The sequence below is a fragment of the Bactrocera oleae genome, chromosome 2, assembly GCF_042242935.1.
Source record: "Bactrocera oleae isolate idBacOlea1 chromosome 2, idBacOlea1, whole genome shotgun sequence".
NCBI classification, from domain to species: Eukaryota; Metazoa; Arthropoda; class Insecta; order Diptera; family Tephritidae; genus Bactrocera; species Bactrocera oleae.
Genome location: NC_091536.1, coordinates 829,363 through 840,291, shown reverse-complemented (window position 1 = coordinate 840,291; position 10,929 = coordinate 829,363). Strand labels below are relative to the sequence as shown.

At 33.7% G+C, this 10,929-nt stretch overlaps 1 protein-coding gene across 1 annotated transcript; it reads right to left on the bottom strand.

The window, feature by feature from the left end:
- Positions 1-388: 388 nt before the first annotated feature.
- nompB (intraflagellar transport protein 88-like protein nompB) lies at positions 389-10,622 on the bottom strand. Its single transcript, XM_036373696.2, has 9 exons — positions 10,396-10,622; positions 7,872-8,071; positions 6,734-6,971; positions 5,888-6,656; positions 5,623-5,822; positions 3,421-4,345; positions 3,099-3,221; positions 933-1,086; positions 389-811 (listed from the first exon to the last, which is right to left on the bottom strand). The coding sequence occupies exons 1-8, from the start codon at positions 10,492-10,494 to the stop codon at positions 962-964; spliced, it is 2,679 nt and encodes an 892-aa protein (XP_036229589.1). The 5' UTR covers positions 10,495-10,622; the 3' UTR covers positions 389-811; positions 933-961.
- Positions 10,623-10,929: the final 307 nt, after the last annotated feature.

The following is a 10,929-nucleotide window of genomic DNA, read 5'->3' as shown; positions in this document are numbered from 1 at the left end:
CTTTTATGAAATCATTGAAATCTTCAGAGTTGATGAAACGTAGTAGTTTTGGTTCAGATTCCAGAACGAATTCGGAATGTATGGATACAGATAAACTCCGTGATGGATGGCTGTTCTGATTTTACAATATAGGTACAGTATTTTTTCTGTATGTGGTATTGGTGCGGATGTCGGTGGCAGATCAAGATAAAATATTTTCTTCGAGTTTTTACCGTTGAATGGATCACCAATACAAAAATAACAGTCTGACAAAAATTCTATAATTGCTTAAAAAGCAAATACTTTCGATTTGTAATCGTCCTTTCTAATCTATATTTGCTTATACGTATAACCAGTATATATAATATTAAGTAAAACCCATGAAAATATATATTTTTGTTGACCTGTGTTATTTTTTACAACAAATAAATATTTTTTTAGTTTAGGACTTTTATACCATATTATAAAAAAAAACTACACATTTTTGTTTTTTGTTTGTTTAGTTTTTGAGTAACATAATACAAAATGTAGGTATATCTGCCGAAATGTGTTTGTCCTTGATTTTGCTTTTTGGGAGCTCAGCATTGAGTTACCATCTTCTAGAAATCAAAAGTTTTGATGTCCAGCTCCCTCAGGAAGGTAACTCATGTAATCATGTGATTATCTTTAGCGAAGTTGATGTGCATGAGTCAAAGAAGGTTTCTGAGTTAGTTGGTATTTTCGACAGATGAACAAAATCAAGAAAATGGCTCAAAATGGATTGAACATTTGGGTATTGTTTTTCCCTTAAACTTATTTTATTTGGTGGCCTAGCAACGCGCCCAGGGTACAGCTAGTTATTGCATAAAATAATAATTGAAGAAAATTGAATTAAAGGAATGTGAAAAATAGAAGTGAGCGATTGATATTTTAATCCTACTCCATTAACTGTGCTAAGCATGCTTTGAACATACCAGTATTAGAGGACTCAGGAGCTCGTGCTTTACATCGGCAGCAGGCTTTCAGTGTTTATTTCGTCGTCATCTGAATCGTGGTCTTGGGATATACCAGCCATTCCAGTACGTGGTCTTTCAGCGGGAGGTCCCAAAGGATCAGTGTGGTGTGTTGCTGAAAGCATAAATAATTTATTTGGCTAACTAAAACTTAAATGTTAAAACGAGGAAATTCACAATAAATAAAATCAAAACAGTTAAACTTACAATACTTTTTTAGAACGAGTTTGGATTTGTAGTTTGGTTAGAATGTTTAGCCTAAGAAATTATGGGCAAAACGGAATAGTCGCAACCAAGTTTGATAGTATCTAGTACAAAGGTGTTACCCCTACAAACATCCATTTATTTGAAATTTTATTGATTATTTGAAGTTCAAACATATTTATTTAATTGTTTTGGGCAATGAAATCCTCTACTTTTCCTTAGTTTTTCTTGAGTTATTGCACAAATTATTGTACAATAACGTTTTTCACCTAACGCCATAACACAAGAGGATTATAGAAAGAAACAGTTTGAGGATCTAAAAGGTACAAACACTTAAATAAAGTTATAATTATAAGAAATAATATCTTTACTTTATACACGTTTTAGAAATCCACTCCAGTTACCAATGAGTCAGAGCCGGTTGAGAAACATATCCGCAAAGTTTTTCAGTTGCAGAATAAGGCAATTAAAGCTGAAAGTGTAAACTAAAACAAAAACAAGTATGGAAGGGCTAAGTTCAGGTGTAACCGAACAATTTATACTCTTGTTACCTGCAAGAATTAAATGCCTTCCTTGGTGATAAAAAAATATTATATCAAAAGGGCTAAGTTGTAACCAAACATTTTATACTTTCGCAAAGTCAAATTTTATACTGTGGCTTCAGTTATTTACTGACAACACCATTTATTATATGAATTTAAATTATATAAAAATGTTGAGAAAGAATTTAGCATTTATTAAGTGCAATCGTGAATAAATTGCAATCAAAATTGATATGTATGTTCTTGACTTACATTGAAGATCATTAACTTTAACTTTAGTTCGATATTAATTTGACGGAATGGGCTAAATTTAATGTAGTTGTATTGAGTTGAAGTCGAAAACGTCAACCGGAGGATCGGAATGCATTATATTAGGGATATGAGGTTTAGATCAAGGTACCAATGACCAATTTCATTCTAATTCAGGGCTAAACCACATGATATTTAAGAAAACTTGTCCATTTAGGTTTATTAAAAAATTTAATTTCGACCAATCTGAACGGTTTCAAGTCAGTTGGAAAGACGGAAATCAATATATGGGGTATATTGGGCCAGAGAAAGGGATGCGCTGATTGAAATTGTTTGGAGATTACTCAGGTATATTTGAGAACTTTTTTTAAGCAACTTTTTAAATATATAGCTTATACATTGAACGACATATTCGGCATAAAACTTGTTAGAAAAACGAAAATCATTATATGCAGGATATGGGAGTGGGAGTAATTCGTATACATGGTATAAGGCCAACCGGAAGTTTGAAAATTGTATATTAGGTACATATATGGGGTCTAAGGGATGTATTGCGATTTTATCTATTTTTGGCAATACCACATACTATTAACATGCCACGTACTTATAAAATGCTCCCTGGGTTTCATTAATTTAGTCAAGGTAACTCACATATTGGCTGATCTATGCGGAAGTTCGAAAGTCTTTATATCGTTCTCTGGGTGAACTCCCTGATCGGAATTTTTCAGCTCTGTTAGCCGTCTAATCGAGCATCATACAAAATTTAATTTGCACCTTCTCATTCTCTGGTAGCATTAACATTTCTGATAATTTAACTTGAACATTTCTTCAAAATCGGTACAGTAGTTTCGGAGTTTATACAACACATGTACGTACACACTCATACTCAGAGATTATAAAACAAAGAAACTAGATTAAAAATGTTTGTAGCCATGTCAAGACTCGTGTGTCACAATAAAGGACAGATCTGACAATCGCCGCCAACATAATTTTGGCAGAGAACGTATATATATTGATCATCATGATATACGTTCTCTCATTATGGAAGGTTCTGATTCTTATATTATTACCGATTGCTCTTCTTTTGTGAAACTAAAAATATTTAAATTAAATTAAACAATAAAACGAATACCTGTCATATTTGAGTTAAAATTTTGCACATATTGTTCACCGTTGAATCCAGACGTTAAGGTTTTAGCTTCAACATTTTCCACAAGTCTTCTCAGGGAAGCATCTTCTATATTATCTTTCGACTCTACAATCAAAGAGTTATTTAAAATTAGGTACATATGTAACTAAAGAGAAGGATTATTAAACATTTTATCATCAAATATTAATATAAAATTCAGCGTTAAAGTCCTTGTAATGAAAAATCTTGTTATAAAATAGGTTGATATTGTTGGATTTCGTTTAGAAAAGATGTATGTGCTCGTATGTGTAAAAAAGCAAACTACCTCTAAATCGACGACTTCCCCTGTTGGATGCTGCTGAGGAAAGTCTTTGCTGGTGGTAGCGCTGGTCGTTTTGCCGTTCCGTCAATACTTTATGTAAACGTGCATATTCAAGGGAGTATTTTTCATGTAAGTCCGTTAAGCCAAGCGATTTTGTGACTTGTACCAATGCGCGAACACACGTCAGATTATCAGGGAAACGGTTATAGATCTTTTGAAAGATACCCAAATATTGTTTAGGAGGCAAGTAAGAATTGCGGAAACAGCTGGCTACACGCAGCATTAGATTCGGATCGTTAGGATTCGCCAGTACCGCACGCTCATAATAATATATAGCTTTCTCTGTGGCCTGCAATTTGATATAGTAGGATCCAATGGAGCTAGCGGTATTTATATCACTTGGGTTAATGCGATATGCTTCGTTGTAGTATTGATTAGCTTCCTGGTGATCCTGTATTTGTTCGTAAATTGATCCAACTTTGTCGAATAGCCGTGAATCGGTATCGGCTGCAGAGATGCCCAATACTTGTAGATAAGACTGTAAGGCCGCTGGTGTTACAGTTTGGCGAAAACTGCTGCCTGTCAATGAATTAGTATGCAATTTTTCTTGCAGTTTGGCCAACTGAAAATAAACATGGCTATGTTGAACTGAATGTGGTACCATCATAACGCTTCTCATATGTTCAAATTGTTCCTCAGCCAGGTCCAAATTATTCACTTGTAATCCAACCAAACCAAGGTTGTAGTTAGCTTCAAAGCTATCCGGTTGAATTTGGAGAGCGCGTTCCAGCTTTTTTTGGGCTGCATCATAATCCCTACGCTCATAATCGATAATGCTGGCATTAACCAGGGCCATGGCATTATTTTGTAAAACTCCGAATTCGATTAGTTGGTTTATACAATGAGTTGCCATATCAAAATTGCTCAACTATAATATAAGGCAAAGAAAATAGTTGCAATTTAGAATAAAAATATTAGTTAATTAAAAACAACAAAAAATGATAACTTCGGGTACCCAGGGATAAAAAAATTTGGGCCCCCTCCTTACAAGAATGTTTCTAATACTATAAACTTTATTAACTATGTTCTCACTTACTACTTCAATGTTTTTGAAGAATAAGTCAAATACGACGTATGTAGTATTTTATTCTCTCATCACATTTGAATTAAATTTGCTTTCTATGAATCAGTTCATACATACAATTTCAGTAAAAATTATTTTTTCAGATTACACAGAAATATATGAATATAGGGATGGAAAGACTTAACAGTTAAATTCAGTTCATTCAAACATTTATTTATCAAGGTAACGAAAATACGGTTCTTTTGAAACCTGTTGATTATCATGATTAAGGTTTTGAACATGATATTTAAAAACCTCCAATCTTGCAAAATATTCTCAAGCGGATGCAAATACAGGGTGTCTCACGAATCGTGCTACAAAAACAAACAGAAATAATTTTTTTAATCAATGCCTTACATTTATTTTTTTTTATTATATAGCAAATTTTTTTTTCTTTTATATAATTTATTATTTTTATTAATTATGGACTGTAAATGAATGCTCATCCACGCATATACGACACCTAATTAGAAATTTATTTATTGCGGCCTGAAGGGTTGAAGACGGGATTTAATGGACTGCTTCACCTCTTGCTTGACATAAACCCCAAAAAAAAGGCTGATGCAGTCAGATCAGGTGACCTTGGGGGCCAGCGGGAAGTGGGGTTTCTTGATGTTGATGAAACTGCGCACCTCACAGTGACTTGTTCTGGGTAAAGTTCTGTCTCGTGGATTTGATTCACTCAAAACTTCACACAAAAGACAGTAAAGTGAATTGGGTATTTTAGGTTTCAAAATTTCCAATGTTGTGTGTTGATACTGAAAATATTGAATGATTTTTGAACGAAACCAAAAAAGGTTATTGCTCTACGACAGCATTCAGCAAAGTCGACTCCACGTTATATGTGATTTTGCACTTCTTATATATTAACCGCTGACCGATGACTACCATGCCCCCCCCCGTCGGCCCAGAAACTTTGTATTATGGGAGTAGCACAAACACAGGAAGCGTGGTTATAATCCCTCATATGGCACCATTGTCCAATATTCATCGTCTTATATTAAACTAAAATATGTTAACTGTTCTTCCTACTCTGTTTAAAATATATCAAGAAAAAATTAAAAATCTTGAAAAAGCCTTACATTGATATAGATAAAGGAAAGGTTTATCAGTGCACTGGCCGTCATTGATTCTTCAGAGTTTTTGTCATGCATTTGCAAGGTTTCAATTGCCTGACTGACTTCGTTTTGGCGCAAGTAAACCAATGCTTTATTTAATTCCAGTTCGTTCGCAAGCCAAGACAAACTTGAGGTTTTTATAACTTCAATGCACCAGTTATAGCCTAATAATAAAAAATAAATAAATAAGAGGTAGAAAAAAAAACATTAATTAAATAACGGTACTTGCCATCGTTATAGTTCTCCTCGATAATCGGTGATATTAAATCTACTATCATGGTAATGCCTCGTTTGTCATTATTGCGCCGCTGTTTGATGTAACCAGCCAGCTCGTCACACTTGAGAGCTTTAGTGACATAACGCTTTCTGATCGCATCAGAAATTTTTTTGGTTGTGTCATTAACATCACCCTCCATATTTGCACTTTCTTCATTTAAAACTTGCTCAATGGAAGCAGTGACGTCTTGCTGGAAAGCAGATGAATTACGCTCCTGTTCGTCAGTGTCTGTACCCAAAGCGACAGTGGCATGTTGTTGAATTTTTACAATGTTGTTCTCCATTTCCAGATCATTTTCGCTTTCAATCGGTTGAATGTCGCATAAGTTACGAAATGTATTCTTAATCTTTTCAACATCTCCCATGGCATAATAGCACAGAATCGAGTGTATACCACTGCGGATATCAGCGCGTTCGGTCATTATGAATTCAAAGCTGGACGCCGCATCAATGTATTGCCCCATACGTACAAATAAGATACCAATATTCTGAGTTATTTTAAGACGAAGTTGTTTTAAATTGTTCGGTACTGAGTCCAGAGCCATCCGGTACATTTTAATTGCCTTTGGGTATATTCCCATTTTATAGTATATATTCCCCATATTTAACTTCAGCTGATTCACGTGTGGAAACATTTTATTCTTTGTCATGATACTATAAGTGTTAAGAGCCTCAATGTGCATGTCATTGCACTCGTACTGTTCAGCCAGGTTAAAGAAAACCTAGTACACAAATGTGCGTCAAACGCTCTTATCAGTTTAACAGGAATTTATCTGAGAAATGGTTTCAAAAGGCTTACCGCATAAGTTAGGTCGAAATTGTGGAAAATATTTTCTCCATATTGAGCTCGAAATTGATGCAAAGTACGATCCAGTGAAAAAGCTTCTTTGGCCTTATTTAACGCTTCTGATAATGGTGATTTTAATTCCGATGCAGATGTGCCGTTATTAATCAATGCATTCTTTGTTGATAACATAATAGAAGCTTCGAGCAATTTTGTGATTTTTGATTCGAGGTGCTTAAACTTAACCTGTGGACTAAGAACATATCGTATGTATGAATAACTTTATTCCATACACATAGGTATGTATTAAAATTAAAATTTTTAAGAAGTTCATTTAATTATAAAATTGCTTTATAATTTGAATTTAGTATATTTAAATGGTAAAGAAGCTTTGTGTATACAGTTGCTCAAACGTATAATTGGTAAGTATAAGATTATTCAAATGCCGATTTTTCTCTTCAATAAGAAAATTTCAAAAAAGTTTTGATGCAGAACCAAAAAAAAATTTGTCAAACGCATAATTGCACACGTAATGTAGATGACAAGTTATTGTTGTAAACGGTTCTTTGAGTCCGTTATTATTTCTGCCGAGTGAGTTGGCGTTAATTCCAATACAAATGATAAATCAGTATGCAAGTGTAGTGTTCAAAGTGCAGATCAAAATTGAAATTGATCAACAAAAAAAACACAACTTCAGAAGCGCGGCATTTTTTTATAAGACTATATGAAGAGAGTAAATAAATCCGTGCGTAAAATCGCTGAAATTGTTGACCGATGCTCGTTCACAGTTCATGCTATCATTCAAATATATCGAAAAAATTTTCAAGTAGAAAATAAAAGTCGTATTGGCTAAGGAAAGAAATTAAGTGATGAGCGGTGGATTTTGAGAGAAGTAAAGGCAAAACAATTTACAACGGCGAAAAATTAAAAAATATGGTCAACACGAATTAAAAACACGTAGGGAAGGGCTAAGTTCGGATGTAACCGAACATTTTATACTCTCGCAAAGTCAAACGATACACTCGTTTGAGATTTCTTTGTACATTTTGCTTGATTTGCAAAAATCGTCCAATTATACGTTTGAGCCACTGTATTTATTTATGGAATTTATTGAATTCTACTAAAATTAACCCTTACTATTAGGCTTGCTTACTTGACTTCCTTTTTAGTGTCCACAGCTGCATTTGTAGTCGACAGCGTTTGGTGCTTGGCCTTTTCTAAAAATAGTTGGTCGAATCGTTGTCCTGTGGAACCAGCTGAGTTTGCCCCATAACCAACTCCGCGTACAGCTGTAGACGGACGTGCTGTCGTAAATTTGTCATTGCCCATGCGGCTACTAACCAAATTTCCACGCTATATATGTACAGAAATAAATATTATTTAATATACGATTATTAACAACAGTTTTTGATCACAAAAGGGCAAAGCGGCACTGCAAAAAACAAAAAATATGAGCCTAAAACTATGCAGCTAAAAGCGTAAACTATCCATCCTGGAAAAAAAGTGCACATAAAATTAACTTTATGCTGTCATTTGAATATCAAATTTTCTCAATCTCAGTTAAATCTGAGAAATTTCGACAGCGAACATTTGTAAAATTTCAGTCGGAGAATTCACCTCACCAGAGAACGTAAATGAATCTGACTTGAATGACTCTTCAACATTCTCTGACCTCACACAGCAGGAGAAACAAATAACATTTCTCGCTTTTATAACAGCGGTCTGTACACATACATCTTAACATGGTACTGGAAACGATGAGCGTGTTTCACCAGAAAACGTAAATTGCTTATAATTAATATAAACTGATCGAAAAATACTTGTATTATTGTAAGAAAAGCGTGTCATTTTAGTTTATCGAGCATACCACACTTTTCCCACTTTACTTTCTAAAGTAGATACTAAATATTTGAAATATTTTTAAGATAGTCTAGTCCCTATATATATATAGATACTGTTTTCGGTATTAACACGTTATGAAACTAATAAATAGTAGTTGTACGCATATATTTTTTTTAACAATAGCTCAGGCGTGTTCCAGGAAATTTTGTTGATTTTCTCATATTAGGGGTTTTCACACGTAACATTGTTATTTGTTATTCTATGTTCAATAAATTTGTTACAGATTGTCAACTGTATACTTTTCTACGTCAGTTGGTAATCGTTAAATTTTTCGATAGATTATAAACAAAAATAATAAAATGCCAAAAATAAGTGCGAAATCAAAAATAATTAGACATTTAATTGAAACAATGATTCAACGAATAGCGTTAATTGAACCTAAATATTAAAGATTTATATATACATATATATTTATATATATAATATATAGCGAAAACGAAGAAGATGAAGTGGGTAACGCGTTTCACGAACTGTATGAAGATTTGTACGTTGTCATGAAGTGTCGGGAGGGGATTGTAAATGTTGTTCTAAATCAATCCATTGGCACGAAGATATCTGACTTCAATGGATGAGAATCGCTTCCGCCAAATGTTACGTGTAAATCGGCCATAATTTAATAATCTTTTAACACTGATTTCAAATAACGAATCAAGAGTAAACAGTTCCTGTAGAGCTACAACTCGCAATAGTTTTAGTCAGATTGGGTTCATTAGCAGAAAGTCGTCGAATGCAAAAATTGTCACTGCTTTTGGTATTGGTGACGGTGGCAAACTTTCGAAAAATTACAAATAGGATGTTTAGATGTTTCTTAAAGCTATTGCACCAATATACATATGTCCTGGCCAGATTCTGCAGAACATTGGATATGTTGATGGAACGGAAATTAAATCAGAAGAAGCTCATGTTAAAAATTATGCAAATTACTTTTCCAGGTGTCATATACATACGCGTTGGCACAAGTGTATTATATCAGAGGAGGATTACTTTGAAGGGGACAAAATAGATCCATGCCATTTGATATTGATTAATAAATAAGAACTTTTCTAAAAAATTCAAAATTCACCTTTTCCCTTAAAACACAAGTAGTGTGTAATTACTAGCTGAAGATTCGGGATATGGTTTTTGGTTTCTGCGGTTCAACTCATGATTCAAAAAAATTAAAAGTTGTTAATTTTTTAAAAGCCGCTCTTCGGGACAGGAATATTTTGATTACAGTTTCACCAAGTAACGAGTAATTTGTCACAGTTGCCGGCAAGGTAACGTGTTATTCGTTAAGCTGGCATTTTGTGAAATTGACCAGAACCAAATACATATAAAAGTTTAACGAAGAACGAATAACAGTTAACAACGCTACGTGTGATAATCCCTATTGTTTATTTATCAGAATAACAATACAATCTTTATATTGAAATTTCGCAATATTCTGCGCTTTGGATAATGGAAATTTGAATTGTTTATTAACACTGCCTCAATTATATAGTAATTGGAAGTTGGGCTAAATGTTTATTTTGCAATACTTCCAGAGATGAATAGCGCTAAAACTATTTCAAGAAAAACTAAATAAATGGTAACTTAATATGAATTACAGGATTCGTTGAAACGTTGTACATCATAGTAGGTAAAGAGGATATGAATTTAACTACCGAGTGAATGTAGTACATAGTTTTTATAGTTCCTTTCATAAGTCGACAAGGGAATCTCACGCCTTTCTTTATACATGGCCATATATAATATGTTATGAATATCAATTAATATATTCTTCGATTATTACTTACTGAGAATAGCAGCGACGTAGGAGGCCGCGCGGCTGAGGTAAGCGTTGGAGCTTGTGAATGAGAACGTTGACTAGACGCACTTTCTACCGAAACGCTCATATCTGAAGAATTACTCAAATTTATGGTTTTTGAAAACGTAAATTATAAAACTTAGTGTTATACTTTTAAACTTATAATTAAATTAATTTCATCACTTGCGCTGAACACCTTTACACAAGTACCTTATTTATATTCGATTAAATTTACTTAAATATGCCATAGCAACTGCACTGCCACAACACACGGTTAAGCCATGAATGGCGAACCCTTAACATTGCCGTAACGTTGCCATAACAACAGTAATACCAAGTTTAAAATCAACTGCGATTTTATTAATTCTTTATAAGTGAAATTCATATCCATACATATTTCAGCAGATTACCTAAACTGTTTTTATCTGTGTAATGTGTCTGAGTCGGCCCATTCGACACCAGCAAATGGTGTTGTGCACAATATATTCACTTGTTTTGGAACTTATCACTACTATTTTTAAGA

What these genes read in the sequence shown, in the direction of transcription:
- nompB (XM_036373696.2), bottom strand. Translation starts at nt 10,494, where the DNA reads ATGAGCGTTTCGGTAGAAAGTGCGTCTAGTCAACGTTCTCATTCACAA. An exon ending in ATTTCGACCTAACTTATGCG is followed by an intron (nt 6,657 to 6,733) that starts GTAAGCCTTTTG and finishes TTTGTGTACTAG; the next exon opens with GTTTTCTTTAACCTGGCTGA. An exon ending in TTTTAACTCAAATATGACAG is followed by an intron (nt 1,087 to 3,098) that starts GTATTCGTTTTA and finishes TTATGCTTTCAG; the next exon opens with CAACACACCACACTGATCCT.